This window comes from Lutjanus erythropterus, chromosome 17, assembly GCF_056507025.1.
Source record: "Lutjanus erythropterus isolate fLutEry1 chromosome 17, fLutEry1.hap2, whole genome shotgun sequence".
Lineage (NCBI taxonomy): Eukaryota > Metazoa > Chordata > Actinopteri > Lutjaniformes > Lutjanidae > Lutjanus > Lutjanus erythropterus.
Window position 1 is genome coordinate 26,345,457 of NC_139333.1, and position 17,213 is coordinate 26,362,669.

Genomic DNA, 17,213 nt, shown 5'->3' on the forward strand with positions numbered 1-17,213 from the left:
GCACAGAGCAGCACAAAGAAACATTCAATTATCCTGGAAACAAACGCCTCATACATTCTACCTGCCAAACCCCATTAAGATACTGCTCAATTTAACTGTTATAAACATCCACGCCTTCTACAAGATTATTAATGATTTATTACAACTCGTAAACAGACACTTACTGATTCTGCAAACATTCTGCATTAATTTAAACTCTAATTGATGTGAAACAGGCAAACAAAAGCAGGAAATTGTGGCTGCAGCATTGATGTCAGAGAAGTGAGTATTAAAACTTGTCATTTCCTTCATATCTGATGACCTATCATGGTCATTTTTACAATTAATTAACAATAAATATATTACAGATTTCACCTTTGAGATAGCCATAGAATAGCGGAAGTGTAGAGCTGTGTTTAAACATATATCTGGTAGGTCTCCTGTATAATTGTGGAATATTAACAACAGACTGTCAAAAAAGAAAGTCTGGTGTAAACTCTGAATCATCTCAACTTTATTTTAAAACAAGTGTGTCGTAACTTACGAAGCCTGTGCCATGAAGTCATCGTAGAGGAATCGTTGTCTCTTGGAGAGGCGACAGCGCACCACGTGCTCGTACTTCTTGGGCATCTGCTTCTCCACGTCGACCTTGATCCTCCTGAGCAGGAACGGTCTCAGCACCTTGTGGAGCCTCTTGACCAAGCCCTCGTTGTACTCCTGACTGCCCTCAATCATTCCCGTCAGCGGGTTGGAGAACCACTCTTTGAACTCACGGTGCGACTGGAAGACGTGGGGCATGAGGAAGTGCATCAGAGACCACAGCTCCATCAGGCTGTTCTGCAGAGGGGTTCCTGTCAGCAACAGGCGCCGGTGGCTGTAAACGGGAGGAAGTCGGTATAGATGTTAACATAAATGTGCCAAGATTTATATAATTAGGCTTATAGATAACGAGGGAGAAGAGGTAGAGTTCAGATAAAAAGGTGATCTCAGTCAAAATGATTTCCAAGTTGCTGCACAAGACTCATTAAAGCTGCACTGATTAATTTTTTGACCACTTGGGTGTAACAAGCTGTAAACACAACAACATCATCACCTTATAAAACGTACAAGGCAAATAGCTGCCTCTTTACACATCCAGCAGATAAACAGAACTCTAAACATTTATTTGAAGTCGTGTTTGTGACCATCTGAAGTCCAATATTCACTCTCTCCTTTTAGTTTTTAGTCTAAACTGACTCCTGAGAGAAATATCTTGCTTTTTAGTTGCTAAATGCTCCACTTTGTTCACCAGCCAGTTGATAACTCTGTCTCTGAGTTTCTTCTCTGGAAACGGCTCAAAACAACAAAGTTATGGCCAAAAACCCAAAACAAAGCGCTGAAAGACACTACAAAGATGCGCTGAGAGGAACTGCAGAGTCTGGTGATAATTCATTGTGAGAAATTGACAACCAATTTTTGTATTATCCTCTTTGTATTCTCCATAGCTCTCCATTATAACGACATGTTAATCTTGACTGAAGTGAGCGGCTCACGATCGCTCCACTTTGTGTGGAAGAAGAGTCAAACGATGCAACAAATGGTCCTTTTTGTGTGAGGAAAGACTGAGACAACACAGAAAGTTGATAACCACCGCCGTTATCTCTGACTGAGGCTTTAGGTTTTGTCAAGCCAGCTCATGCAAACAAAGCCTGTCTATGTTGAGCTTCCTTTGTAGTGCAGCCCTCAGGTAGCCAGCCTGGTGAACAATTTTAAAAGTTACTGTTGAGCCCCGTGCAATCAATCAAAATATCGATCAGCTCTCAAATTAATCTCACATCCAAAAAGACAAAATAATTGACAGTTTAAACATTTTCCAGAGCATCGTTGCATTTACAAATGTGTTTCCTGGTTCTCATCCCTTAGCTTCCGTGTTTATAATCCATTCATCTCATTTGATTAAAATCCTCCTGGTTTTACATTTGAAATACACAGATGTTTTACTCATCACAGACTGCCCATTTATACATACAGTTAAGTGCTCTCTCATTTTCCATCCACCCTGTATGCCTAAAGAGGATCTACGAATAAAAGCCTGCATGCAATAAAACAGTGTGTGCTTCTCTTCGTGTGCAGAAGCTACTCTTTGAAGCTCCGAGTCACAGTGAGAAATTACCACCAGCTGGAACGGGCCACCAGCCAAAAGATGGCAAGTTAGTGTAATTACAGCCACTCTGATAAGAAATAAAAAAAAAAACATTTCAAATTGGAAGATTAGTTGGTTAAACCTTCACATCCACGAGCCACTGCGGCCTGTGGATAAACAGTTATGTAGCCTGTGGTATTTTGGGGATGCACTCAAAGTCAAACATGGCTAATACTCAATGACGGCTTGTCTTCTACAGCTGAGTGCACGCTGACTTTTTGTGACAAGCAACCGCTCACAGAGGAGACAGAGATGCATCCTTGGATGTACTTGGAAGCACGACAGATAGAGACGGGAGAGATTTATTTTTTTCAGTGAGCGTTACCAGTTCGTACAAAACCACTTCGTGCATAATGTTTGCTTATGACACCTATTCAGATTTTCCACCTACAGGCCTGATTTCCTAAAAGAATGCTGGAGCCATGATCATCTCAGTCTACTGGGTTATTATGTCATTCAGTGAGGAACATATAATAACAGCACAGTGAAGACTGGGGAAATGGTCTAAACAAGAAAAGCAAGCTACAAAGAAAGAGCAAGCGAGCAAGAAAGAAAGAAGTCAGAAAACTGCATGATTATTTGCATCAGAGTAGTTTTTTCACCAAAATTGTGCATCTCTTCTTGCTTCAATCACAACAAACCATTTTCTGTTATGAAAGCAAAAGCGAAACTTGTCCTGATTTTACACTGGCTTACTGATTTCTGTGTGTGTGATCTCTCCGCGTGTTTATCACACAGTACTACTTCCTAAAATGTTTTTTTTATCTCCATTGAACGAACCTTTGGACATTAAATTAATGGGGAAGACACTTTTGTCCAAAGCAACATACAGACGGGTAACCTGGGAACCAGACGAATCTGTGAGTTCATGTTTCATTTGCTTTGACATAAGTTTCAGCCCAACCTGGATCTTTTCAGACCAATCAAAACCATTTATTTAATATGGGACGGGCTTCATTAAGATGATTGACAAAGGACTGTCGCTGGTCCAAATTCACAAAGTCACACATTTCGAGCATGATGCACCAAACTCAGCTCAAACCGTCCAACTAAGCAGAGCTGATCAAATACGAATCAAGATTCTGTTTCTGCATTGCCCATTTCTCATCTGAAATATTTTCAGAAACACATTTTAGAGAAAGTTTTCTCCTGCTTGAAAACGGACCAAGCAATGCCCCAACTTTCACGTGTCACTCAGCGAATGAGTGTTCAAATTTTAGAAGCTACTCAGTGGATTAACTTTGTATTTTTTGGCTGGTGAGTGAAGCAAATCTAGCAGCCACTTACCCATTTTCCAGCATTTGACTGGTGAGCTGGTGCTAATTTTTATGCCCTGGCTTAGAGTCCTGCACAAGTCCAGCTCTCACCTGCACGCACAGAGCTGAGAACCAGAACCAACCCACAATTATCTCTGCAAATTTAAGCTCTGTGACCTGACCAGCACCTGCAATTTAACACATGTACACAGCCGCTCACTTGCAGCAAACAAAAGCTTTTTATAAGCAGTAAAGCCAATGATCGTTTTCACTTCTGATATCTCCTGAGGAAAAAAATATTGTTGTATTGTATGTGTTTTCTTATTGTTCTCACCTGCTACCCACCCACAAAAATATTTGTTTCCCCATTGTAAAATGTTTTTGTGGTTCACCTGGCAGGTACCCGAGCAGGACTCTGGCTACTTCACGATGCATTGCTCTGATTGGTTGTAGGTTTAGCCAACTGGCAGAGGCATTTTGGCATTTTGGTCTACGCCCTGTTGATAAAGCCCCTTAGAAATTGAAAATGAACAGAGAAATTCCAGAGTAATTTGCATTTGTGAATTAGTCTGGCAATGCCAAGCTAACAGACAGAAGTCACTGGAGATCAAATCACCAATCATACAACTATCGGCTAACCTGAAATGTGAAAAACAGACGTCTTTCAGCCTTTTTTTAAAAAAAAAATCCGGCTGTGTCGGTGCATTAAAAGTGTTTTCATCAATGAGTGACAGCATCCTCTAAAACCACATTTATAAAAACTTGTAAAATGAATCTAGTCTGTAATGACATCATGTTTACTTGTCTCCGGCAAAGTTGGATGTTGCGATTCTCCTATTTAAAGAGCAGGAACAAAGTACAAAAAGTATGTGTGCTACAGCGGTTTTGGCCAGCTCATGTCTGCAGAAGAAATGGTGCATGTGCTGAAGCATGTTCAAGCCTTCAAGGAACAACCCTTGGACATGAGACAAGGTCTAATCATTTCCTGCCTGGTCCAACTGGGTGTGTGTGCGTAATGTTCAAAGAGCAGATGAAATGATTTTACATCACGGATGATGTGTACAAGTCTGTAGATCCACAGATGTTCCTGTTAACAGCTGTAACAACAGTGCTGACTTGCTTGCTGCTCTTTAATTTTGGAGGTCTGAAGAATCACATAAATTACTCATTCAGGGCCCAACGATTTTTACATGTCTCCTTCTGAGACTACAAAACACCCAGCTGCACTGACCTGTTGAAGTTCAGCAGACTCTGCCAGCGCTGAGACTTGAAGTTCTTGATGTTTTGTGCCTCATCGAGGATCAGGTACCGCCAAGACTTGCGTCGGAAGGCCTGATGATCCTGCAGCACCAGCTTGTATGAAGTGATGCACACGTGGAAAGCATTAGGCTTCGTCCACCCCTGCAGAAAAAAGCAAAAGACAATCAATTAGGTAGGACACCGTCTGGACCCCAACAATAAATTACTGCAAAATACAACCATCATAACAAAATGTCTACTTCTATTTCTGGAGTAAAGGAGAATTATTTCAGTAAAGTTAGTTAATCTGCATACTGTGTAAAACAAAAATATATTAGGGTAATCAATAGCACAAATATGCGTGTCTGCGTCTCCTTAAAAATGACCGAAAGAGTGCTTTTGCCCCCCTAATAGTGTGTGATACTTTAAATTAGGACATATAAACTCAACAAATACAGGTATGCATGATAAATATCTGGGCCACAGATGGGAAATTTATGTATTATTTATTATTACAATAATGAAATTACAGCTGATAAATATCAGTTGTAGTAAAATCTGATTTGACAAGTTATGTCAAAGTATTTAATTTGAATTCCTAGGGTAAAATGTATATTTGTGAATTTTTTGATATACTATCGATACTTGATTCCGCCTTTGGTACCACAAAAGAAAGGGAAAGAAATCCTCAGGACACAAAACAGGATTGTTTCGTGTCATTTTTTCTTGCACACAGAGGTGGTACAGAAAAAGTCACTGAACATTGTCTGATTTACCTGCAAACCAAATTTCAGGTATCAACAGTAAACTGAACTGAAGAAGACTTAAAGACGTCTTGACCATGAAAACTGGTCACTGTTCATGTAAATTGTTTGGGAGATTCTGCAACGCTGTGAAACTCCAGCAGTGTTTTGTAAACTAAAAAACTAAAACTTTCAATCGACATGAGGGTGAGTAGATAAAGAGCGGATTTTCATTTTTGGGTGAACTGTCCCTTTAAAGTTAAGGACCATAAAAGCAGGAAAACCACGCTTGCCTTGAACATTATAGAAACTACAGAAAATGCAAATTAATTAATGAAACCACACCTGTGATAAATATAATACCATTCCAAACCAATAAAACCATTACCTGTCTCTTCAGCTTTCTCTCTTTTTGGCTCCCAAAGTATGTGAGGATTTTAAACCCAGGACACCAGCGTTTTATCTCCATCTCCCAGTTCAGCATCACACTGGTGGGGACGATGATCAGGTGAGGCCCCCAGTTACCTGAACAAGCAAAATGACAAAATATCAGCAACTGAACATGAAAGAAGGAACAACCTGAAGTTAAATTACTGCAATAAAATATGAGCAGCACTTCAAAAAGGCTGCTGTATGTTGAAGTAGTACTTAAAGCATCCCGACCAGGTTTGTTACCTTTTTCGCAGGCGAGGTGGGCGAGCAGAGCGATGGTCTGGATGGTCTTGCCCAGACCCATCTCATCAGCCAGAATGCCATTTAGCTTTTTCTCGTACATGGTGACCAGCCAGTCGAGTCCAATGTGCTGATATTCTCGTAATGTGCCGTGAAGCAGGAACGGGATGGGGGTCTTGACCTTTTATTGGGAAAGAAAAAGATGAGGAAAAGATGGTTCAGACAAACATTACAGACTACATTTTTGCACTTTTAACACACACATTGCACCCCTACTTCTTTAAGTATTTTGAAATGTTCTTTTATCATAGGAAAATAAATGTTTCCTGAATTGAAGACATGGAACAAAATATTCCCCTAAAAATTCAAGACTGACCTTTGTAGTAGCCAAAGTGTAGCCTTTAGGCTGCAGGCTCTCTGCAGTCGCAGCAATGTGGCTGATCTCTTTCTTTGGCCGTGAGCTCGAGGAAGGTGGGCTGTTGTCTCCCTCCTTTAGCAAGAGCTCCATCCCTTCGTCTCCACAGTCATCGTCGCCATCTTCTTCCTCGCTCTCCTCTTCGTCCTTCTCACTGTCTTCGTCTTCTGCGCTGTCTCCTGCTGAATCTGTGAGAGGTACATTTGAAAGAGGAAATAATTTAAAGACAAATGTATTAGAAGAAGCACATAATATTTTAAAAAAGCTCAGAAAAGGAAATATTTCCCTCCTGAAAAGTTGTTACAGCTTCGGCTTGTCAGAGTGGGAGCAGATAAACAACTGAGATGAGATTATTTTGATTCCCTGTGAGCGGGTTAATACCTGAGGAGGAAGTGTTGCTCTCCGCATCACTCTCATCTTCTTCGGTCTCCTCCTCCTCATCCCCAGACACCTCAGAGTCAGAGCTCGCTTTAGAGCCAGATGCAGAGGGAACCTCAAAGTCTGAGGCGTATGCTCCTTTGTACTTCTCCAGCAGCTCCTCAACGCTCATATCGCCTACAAGGAGAACAGAGATATACGTCAGGATAGATGTTTACTGCTCCTGTTTTTACACAGGCTGCTGTTTAACTGAATTAAATGATTAGTGACACACACAAGACACGGTTACATTAAAACAGCACTCAAACACAAGCACAAACTCTGGGATAACTCTAGGATCAGTCATTAACAAATCTTGATTATTCTTTATAAACCAAACTTCACAGTACATGTGTCTTGTCCTATATTGAACTATGCTTCAAATCTAAAAATGCTGACTCCATACAAAATAGAGCTATTAGCGGTGCAACAGATTGCAGCTGGTCTGCGGCCCGTACGGGTCGCCCCCCCATGGCTCAGCCAGCATGTGATCCACAGACTAAACATCTTAGTGTGAAATACAGTTTTGCGGTCACGGTTATTTTTTGAAGTAATAAATCTTTGATGCAGAGTGAAAAAAAAAAAGAGACAGATGCACGCTGTGTTTTACTCTGGAGCGCTGTGCTGTGGGAGTGGGGAGTAACTGATTTAAAAGCCGTCACTTTCACCTCCGTCGAGTGAAATCCTGACCATCATTTCAGGTATTTTCAGTGGTTGAACTGAGAAACTGGACATACTTGTCACCAGGTAGATCATAAGATTGTGATGTTTACTGTAACTTTTTTTTTTTTTAATTGATGCAAAAATGATTTGATTTTCGTTAGGGCTGCAAATTCTACTTACTGATCATTGGTAACACTAATGGACAATTGATCGTTTAATCGTTTTGCTTGTACCATACAATTGAAAATGTGTTTTTTCCTTCACAATCAAAGCTTTACTTGAATATCAGATTACATGTAGAGCACACTCATAAAAATAATCTTATATTTTAGATCTATATTTGGTAGTAGATTAATTTAATTTTACTTGATTAGCCAAATTCTTATAGACTGATTTATCAATCATCTTTAATTGCCCTCTAGTTACCCTTTCAGCTCATTTTGGCAAAAGTCACGTTACTGAAGCTTAATTAATAAGCAGTATTTCAAGTTACAGCAACTGAAATACAAAAGTACAAACATGAGGTCAAGGAAGGTCCTGCCTCTAGTGTCATTCATTCACATGGAGAGGTAATAGTTGCATTAAAAAAAGACACTTCCTTTGTACAAATAATCAGTAACAAGAGAAGCTCTTCAACCAAGGCAATATCGCTTTTAACACCTTCAAAGCAGCAACACACACAGTAACAACAAGAGGATTTTAAACAGGAGCGATTACACTTTCCATTTTATTATGTATGAATATGAAAAAAAGCACCTACCCTCTCTGGCCAAGTCGTCCAGTTCCTCTGCATGATCTACGTTTCCTTCAACCTTCTCCTGAGCAGCTATCGTGTCCTCCTCATCCTCAGCTGAAAATGTGAAGAGGAAGAAAAAAAATATTAATTACATCACTATAACAGACATTCATGGACTTTTAAATTCTAAAATGGTTTCATGACAACCAACTAATACCGTAAAATATCTAATTTCAGGTCATTTTCTAAGATATGCAGAAGTATTTACCAGTTTTTATTTCACATCTTTAAATATCAACAGTGATCTTACCATCCTCTTCATTGGCAGTGAATTCGCCGTCTTCCTCTTCCTCCTCCACCGATGAAGAGGTTTCGTCAGAGCATTCCTCATCTGAGCCCGACTCCTGCGTAAATCCAATGATTCAGTGATTAAACGGAATGCAAACATCTGTGGTCCGTATAAAAAACATGTGTAAAACATCTGTATCAAAAGCACTCAGTGGTTATTTGTATTAGATCAGAGAAATCTCAAACAAAAACAGTTGCAATAGTCAAAAACTAAAACTAAGTTGATATGGATTAATGTTAACATCTAACTCTTCTTTCGTTTGCCATCACATGTATTATTTGTTATTTACTTGTTTTATGTTCTGTATTTTTCAGCTCCTAATAACTTTGTGAATTTCTTATTCAGATGGAGGTCATCTTTTCTGGCAAAACTCTCAATAAGAGGTTGTTTTTTTATATTTTGTTTATGATAAAAGCAAAATCAAAGTAAAAAGTGATGTAAAATCATCCTTTATTTTCAGTTGTGATCAGTCACTAAAATAAATCATCAGTCATGTTAAATAACATGATCTTAAATAATTGTTTGGAGGTGAAAAAGAAGATGAGCCCAACTGAAACATTTATCTTAATCCATGCATTAAAATAGATGAAGGTACAGTTATGCAGAATATTTAATGGACATTAGATAGTGGGACGATTTTAACATTTGTTGTGGTGGAACACAGTGATGGTAACATCTGCAACCATTTTTATGGTGTTTTTAGCAACTTTTTAATGGTCAAACTGAGGCAGAGCATAAAAAAAAACTCTCACTGGAAGAACTAAAAAATTCTGCACGCTTAAAGTCAATTCATTCATTTGTTTTTCGCATTTTGTCAATAAATAATTGATCACAAAAAATAAAGGGTCTAGACTCTATGGACTGAAATGTCATAAATAAAGTGAGCAATAATTATTAACAGTAAAGGTGCATATTGTTCCCGATAATGTAATAATAATAATATTTTTTTTTATTCCTATATTGATAACGGCAATTTTCCAACTTGACATAATGATGTTATACCGTTCTGCACAACAGCAGCAAACGTGGCTGAAAGCAAGAGAACCATTGCTACTTCACTGTGAAGGAGTCAGTCCCAAAAAGGAGAGCAACGTCTGTAGTGTGGAAGTGGTTTGGTGATAAAAGTTCAGATGAACAACAAACCACAGTAAAGCAAAAGAAGAGCAGTAACATCAAACAGGAGCAACACAACAAACCTATTTCACCACCTCAAGCTGAAGCACCTGGCTGAGTACAAGAGAGACAAAAATCCCTCAAGGAGAGTTCAACAGCTATTGTGAGTTTTAAACCAGAACTATTTTTTGTATTCTGACATATCAAAAATATCATCAGGGCAGAAATACCCTGAAATATTGCTAAATTATTTCAAGCTCACACGCCTTAATGTTTTTGGTTTGTTCACAACTATCCCCAGACAAAGTCAGAGCATGAAACACCCGTTTTTTTAAAATAGTGTTTTAACTGTATTTGATGTTTGTTCTTGTGCAGGAACAAACAAATAGTCAAACAATGTACAGTAAAAGTTTAATGTTCGGTCTGCTTCATTTGTTTAAATCCAATGCAATGATGGAGCAATGTAATTTCACTATATATTAGCACTTGTTTCTCATTTCATGAAAATGTTAGGATTTTCATGACTGGGGGTGTGTATCTCACTGACTGATATATCTTAGAAATTTTTAAAGACTCATGGCTCCGTACTCTGCTCTCCGACACGTTTTGCATTAAAGATTTGCAGCTTTCTTATAAAACCCAAAACTTATTCTACACTTGCGCATTATGGAAGTTATGAAAGTGGTGCAACGCGGCACAACGTCACTTCTGTAAGTAGAGGAGAGACAGGAGAGGGAGGAGGGAGCGCTTGTTTCGTGTGAGAGCGGCAGCAGGCGGTGCAGGCAGACGCAGGAGGAGAGAGAAAACGGAGGAAAGTTAAAGCAGCAGCTCCTTGATGATAAAAATGAAACATATGTGCGTCCTTATGAGATGTATTGATACGCTAGTGCTGAATCGATTTGTTTCCGATTCATGTTCAGCTTTTTACTATGGACATTTTGAGTGATCATTTTAACATTTGCTTTTGTTTTCACTTAAAAACTCTTAACAACTAATTTAAACTGGGGAGCTTTAACACCTGTGTGATTTTTCATGTCAAATCTTGCAAAATTAATTGTTAAATTAACTGTTTCAAAAACAAAAAAATTTCCCTGTATGTTTTTCCTCATCTTGACCGGTTTAATTCAGCTCATCAGTATCTGTCAGTGTTTCAATGCACTGGTGAGTTTGTGATGGAGAACAAATCTTGTAGTTATATATAAATGTTTGTGACAACTGAGAGGAACAGAGTTCAGTGTTCTTCTACTTTTAGAAAACAATCCCAGTCCCAGCAGGTTTGTGGAGGTACCTGTGGCAGTTTGAGGGTGCTGAGTAATTGGTCCAGGGGCAGCATGCCCTCCTCCTTCAGCAGCTCAATCTCCCTCCGATGGCTCTCGGCGTCGTTGCCCTCCTGCTGCTCCTCCACCTCTATGGTCTCCTCATCATCCTCCTCCTCACAGGGAGGCTCGAAGTCTCTGTCTGCAGAGAGGAAAGAGAAAAGTTTTTGTCTCCTGACTACAAACAAACAGAAAAAGACTTCTTGAATCTCAAACAGATTCACAGTGAATGGAGATCGACTGGGTTCATTAGGGACCACACAAAGGCTAAGCTGCATTTTTCAAAGCTAAGACAAGCTTCAGTCCATGTGGCCTCAGGAGGACATCTGGTTAGAACACATTTAAAAACACTAAACCTGCAACAATTTGTCAATTAGTTGTCAACTATTATAATAAAATTAATAGCATACACTGTTTTTAGAGGTACTATTATCACTCTAAGCTGTATGAAAGGACATGAAGCTGTTCATTGGTCTTAATTGGTAATTGTAGTTTTTTTTTGTGGTTATGTCTTGGGTTTTTAATTGTTTTACATTATCTTGTAATGTTTAATTGTGTGGACCCCTGGCAGAGCAGCTGCTACAAAAATAAATCAGCAACTATTTTGATAATCAAATAATCATTTTTAAAGCTAAAATGTCCACATTTTTTCCATCAGCTGTGTGCCTCCACCAGCCAGTCAAGTCCAATCCATGACAGAGATTAATTATTAGTTGCAAATATATTTTAGTGAAAACTTGAGTTTGGGTTTCACTGACAGAGATTCTGCGCAGCCAGTCACTGCACTTTAGCACCGCAAAACGTCATCACAATAAAATTAAAGCGAGACTGGACTACGACCCGCAGAAATGAACCGCTGCCAAGTCCTCTGACTGAGCAATCCCATAAACTATAGGCACTGTTCACCTCCATGCTGTCATTGATAACATGGGCAGGAGACAAGTCTGGCAGGTTTGACAAGTCTGACGGTTGCCGAGCAGCACGCTGACAAATATCATCTGAGTCGAGACAAGATGTCTTTGAGCTCAAGTAATCAGGTGGGATTTGCACAGAAATGCGAGAACATGGTTGATTCTCTCAGAGATGCAATAACCTTGACAATGACAAAAAGCTTTTTACCTCTTGCCATTTTACCTCGGTGGTAAATGCTTAAGAACATTCAGTCATTGGCTTAGAAAAGGGACGTTGTCATAGCTACACACCAATGATTCAGCTGTGAAAGCAGCCTCAGACTATCACATGGAGACAGTCAGCTCCATTTACACTAGAAAGTGCAGGTTTTATTAACCTCTTCAACTCTGCAATGCCGACAAAAGTTGGTTTGACCAAAACGTTGATATTTAATAAATATGTGAGCACAAAGCGAGATTGTGCGGAAGTTTCTTTCCACTAAAACACCTGTCACACATTCAAGAGTGCAGAAGCGTTTCTCAATTAAATCAGTGTTGAAAAAACATTCAGGAACCAGTATTGAAATTTTTGAACAATACTCAGCTCCAAGCGAGACCTTTTTGAGACTAGACGTCACTCTATAAAATAACCTTTTAGTGACCTCTACAATAACTTCACAACTACAAACTATAGATCTGGGACATTCAGAGATCATATGACTTCCCTCAGTATATTGACAATCTGAGCAATTCGCAGAACAGAACTGCTCGCTATTCAATCACAGAAAAATGCAGCCCTTACAGAAATCTTATAGATCACAGCATGAATTTGTTTTATAGTGTTCATCAAGGTTGTGGAGTCTTAATGTGGTCATATGAACGGATTTTTGACCATCTTTATGATTTCTCGAGTGTCAAAAATGTTCAGTTTTGCACCAAATCTATGCAACAAATGGTATCAACCCAGAAACAGCTGCAATGAGACATCATAGAGCATCATAGGAATGATCATCATTATAATGTTATACGCCCTTATACACACAGCATAATGTTTTAAACTTCCAAAATCTGTTCCTAAATCAAAAACAAGGTATATTACATATTTATTAGGGGCGTCACGATTCTCAGAATCCACAATTTGATTTGACTTTTGACTGACAGGTAACTCTATTCTTTTAATTTAAACATTTTTGTATTTTGCACTGACAGCTTTGCCACTATTAGACTAAATTTTTTTATTGGTGTAGATCAACAGATCACTGTTTTTACGCCCTGACAGGTGTCATTTAAATTTTCAAATTCTTCTTCAGAAACATATTTTTGTCCTTGGACAGGCGCTGCAGGATGCAAGCAGGAGCGGTGGAGAGAAAAACAAACAGGGAAAATGGTTGATCGATTCTATTCTTGAAACTGAAATCTTATTTCAATAGATTTTTAATTTAACAATGAAATTGTGTCTAATATTTGTGAATAGAAAACTAGACACACAGTGCTGAGCTGCATCTCAAATTAATTAGAGTTCCCAGCTCTCAGATGATGTACATCACCTCTATGTGTGCTATCTACTCCTAAAGATGTCCTGCACCCCCCCTGAAAAATGGGTGTATGGTAGGGAGGGGTGGAGCGGAAAAAGTTTAAAAAAAGAAAGAAAACTCACCGTCCTCATCAACGGGAGGTGGGGGAGATTTTTTGGGAGTAATGGGAACCGTTTCAGCAGGTCTGGTGGGTGCAAGTGACTTGCTGAGGAGGTCTGAGTATTTCTCTGTCTGGCCGACAATGAAGTCCAGCTGAAGGTCCAAAGCTTTCTTCCTCTTCTCCTCCAGTCTGGACTGCTGCTTGTACTGCACCACCTGTACAGACAAAAGAGAAGACACCCCCACTCTTAACACCAGGTGACTCTTACTTTGTAATTTAAAACAGCAGCTACAATAAAGCCTAAACGACAAATATTAGTCAGCCTAATTTTCTGTGTGATAACTTCACTTGTTGAGTCAGTATACACGTTTTTTATTGTCTGAAAAGTAAAGTGCATTTTATTTTTATCACAAAAACAATCAAACAGAGGCCGTGATCCTTTCAAATTCCACAGCTGAGCGTTGAAGCAGAATGTTTTGTTTGCTCGGTTTGTGTGAATCATCTGTACCTTCTCAACGCTGCTCCAGAAAGCCCGGACTTCCTTTGCGATGGAAGAGGCAACTCTTCTGATTTTAGCGTGCTCGTCTCTCTTGGCTTTTTCCTCTTTCTGCCTCAGCTCTTCATGGTGTCGCATCACCATTCGGACCACCTGGCATCACATCGACAGAACACGTCAGTTGAAATATAGTAAAAATCTCTCAAACAACAACAACCGCACAATTTCTGGGTACGAAAACCCTCAACGTACCTTTCTGGCCACCCCTCTCTTCCACCGCCTCTCTTGAGCGAAGTCAGCAGAGAGCCACTGCATCTCCTCACACAAGTAGTCCCAGTGAACTTTTGGTCGAGGCGGTTCTGTCAGGCGGGTGAGACGCTTCATTGACCAAAAGCCCTCTCGCTTCAGTGCCTGGGTCCGATGTTCGATGTCTGCTTCCTACAGGATAAACAAAAACCAAACCACTCAGTAAATCCTGCCAACACATTGGTGTGCCACAAAAGTGACAGTTCACATGCACACTAATCTTTATTTATTTGTAATACGTTTTTTTTAATATGTATGCTGGAGGACAAGCCTGTAGAACCAGACTATTTTCACATCTAAACCGGAGTTAAATTAAGTATGTTTTAGAGTTAACAAGGCAGTGTAGCCTCTTCTTAGGTTGGTAAAAGAGAGAACCCTGAATTCAGAAGGTGATTGATTGTATTTTTGTTTAATAAGGAAAAATAGATGTGTGAATATAGGCAGACAGTGAAAGCAAAAATAGCTTGTAATCAGATCTCGGCTGTGTCGTTATCCTGTGAGCTTTCTAAGATTATATCTTCATTAATAACCTAAGCTCTAAAGATAACAATTTTGCTTAGTTATCTTGACAGGAATTAATGAAATGCTGAGCTATAGACCTACTATATATTTTTATAAAAAGTTTTATGACACCCTTTCAAATCAGGAAGGCCTTGCGATCCCTCTTGAAGCTTCTGCTGCCCCTGGTAAGGGTCAGGACCCCCAGATTAGGAATCAGTGGTGTACAGCACACACATGCTAGAGTTATCTTGTAGTTCAGCTTTTGAAAAAGGCAAGCATTTGGGCAGATTTTGGATTAAATAACTTAATAATTGTCTTTGGAAAGGCAAAAGAGTTTTTTGTGAATACTTTGTACTTTACCAACTCACTGACCGACTCACACTGCAGCACTGTGCAGAACCTGCCAGATCTGATTGGTTGAAGAAAATAATTTCATTTCTAAAGTCTGTGCCCGTACAGCACTTTAGATAACAATGGCAGTAGTTATGCTGCAAGCAGAAAGACTGTTCTCTAATATAAAGTTCATAACACAGCAGAACATTCCACTGTTTATTTCCTTTTCCCTCCCTTACTCTAGAATGAATACACACCAAACAAAACACATTTAACCAGCGAGGATGGTCAGTAAATTACACTCATTTCATTTTTTCTGTCCAGACTCTGGCCTGCATCAAGATCATTTAGCTCAACTGGCAGTTATGTTTCACACGGAACAGAAGATAAAAGACGAGAGCAAATGGTTTGGCACACAGTGAACTGGAGTAAGGGCCTAAAAATAGTGCCCCCCTTTCTATTTTTTGAATCATGAATCAGTTTTGGAGATAATCAATTCTGGATTGAATCGGATTCCCACCCCGTCTGTGAGTTACGACTCCAGCGGACTGCAGCTCTACAGCTGACATGTAGGTATACTGTGAGAGTGCGTCTTCAATACAACAACTGGGTTGATTATTCAGTGCAGAATTCTGCCTAGCTCTCAGTTTACGCTCCAGTAAGGCTGCAACTAACAATTATTTTCATAATGAATTAATCTGTTGATTATTTTCTTGATTAACTGATTGTTAATTGAGTTTTTCAGTCCATAAAATGTCAGAAAATGGTGAAAAATGTCAATTAGTATTTCTCAAAACCAAAGATGACGTCCACAAATGTCCTCTTTTTGTGTACAATCCAAAGATATTCAGTTTACTGTCATACAGGATTAAAGAAACCAGAAAATGTTCACATTTAAGAAGCTGAAATCAGAGAATTTTAACTTCTGTTCAAACCGACTAACAGATCAATAGACAGATATTAACAGATCAAGATAGTTGGCAATTAATTTAACAATTGACGACTAATCGATTAATCGTTGCAGCTCTACTCTCCAGTATAATCCAGCCTGCCAAAGGAATAGTAAAAACATCACAGTCAAAAGGATATCAGGGATTAAATGAGGAATTAAAAGACATGGCAACCCTAAAAATTGCAGGTTGGGAGATGAGGGTCTTGCCATCATTTTTCCTCATCATCTCCCCCAAATATCACACACAGACTCTCTTGAATTATTTAAAGTAGGCATAAAATAATGACTGATTATTGAGCATTAACATGACCAACAGTCAATAAAGAAAATTGGCCCAAAGTAACCTTGAACCCCACTGGAGATCAGATTTTGATTAGATATACATGGCTTATTAAATGAGTGAAAATGCACTTGTCAAAGTGTTTTCGAGGAAAGGTCCAATCACATCAAAGTGTCTCGTCAGCACATTAATTAAAGCCCTGCTCTGGGAGGTTTCAATTCTCTCTTGCAAATCAGGAATTTTTGCAGATTAAAAGCAATATGTTTAGGCAATTAAAAATTCTGACTCCTTGAGTATCTCATTCAAGGAATACGGCATGAGGCAAATAGACTATTGAAATAATTTCAGAGACTGAGGATGTCGTGAAAGGCTGAAAAGGCACTGAGAGGGAGCTTGACATTCATCATATCCAAATACACTCACAGTTGAGCTTTTAACTGCCAGACACACACTGGTGGCGTTTTGTGAACTCTCTAATCACCTGTAGAATATTAAAAGTCTTATTTTGATTTATTTTCTGATTCACTGATATTATTAGCTGTTCTAAGCTCAAGCAGCTACCTTAATTCAAAAGATTCTGAAAAAGCTGAGACGTTGTGTAAAATGTAAACAAACTAGAATGCAACGGTGTGCCGATCCTTTAAGACTTACATTCAACTGAAGCCAGTGCAAAGACAAAATATTTAATGTTCAAACTGATAAACACTGTTGTAAATATACATTCATTCTGAATTTGATGC

The 17,213-nt window shown here is 39.1% G+C and overlaps 1 protein-coding gene across 3 annotated transcripts in view; it reads right to left on the reverse strand.

Moving 5' to 3' along the window:
* The window catches only part of srcap (Snf2-related CREBBP activator protein), a 48,072-nt gene that overhangs the window by 20,071 nt on the left and 10,788 nt on the right, over positions 1–17,213 (reverse strand). For all 3 annotated transcript variants that reach the window (XM_084741700.1, XM_084741698.1, XM_084741699.1), the window contains 12 exons: positions 14,354–14,539; positions 14,114–14,254; positions 13,628–13,820; positions 11,053–11,222; positions 8,613–8,706; positions 8,327–8,416; positions 6,868–7,041; positions 6,448–6,674; positions 6,075–6,252; positions 5,788–5,924; positions 4,649–4,818; positions 524–853 (listed from right to left, as the gene is read on the reverse strand). In XM_084741700.1, coding sequence (XP_084597826.1) covers positions 524–853; positions 4,649–4,818; positions 5,788–5,924; positions 6,075–6,252; positions 6,448–6,674; positions 6,868–7,041; positions 8,327–8,416; positions 8,613–8,706; positions 11,053–11,222; positions 13,628–13,820; positions 14,114–14,254; positions 14,354–14,539 — 2,090 coding nt within the window. The remainder of the gene's footprint in view (positions 1–523; positions 854–4,648; positions 4,819–5,787; positions 5,925–6,074; positions 6,253–6,447; positions 6,675–6,867; positions 7,042–8,326; positions 8,417–8,612; positions 8,707–11,052; positions 11,223–13,627; positions 13,821–14,113; positions 14,255–14,353; positions 14,540–17,213) is intronic.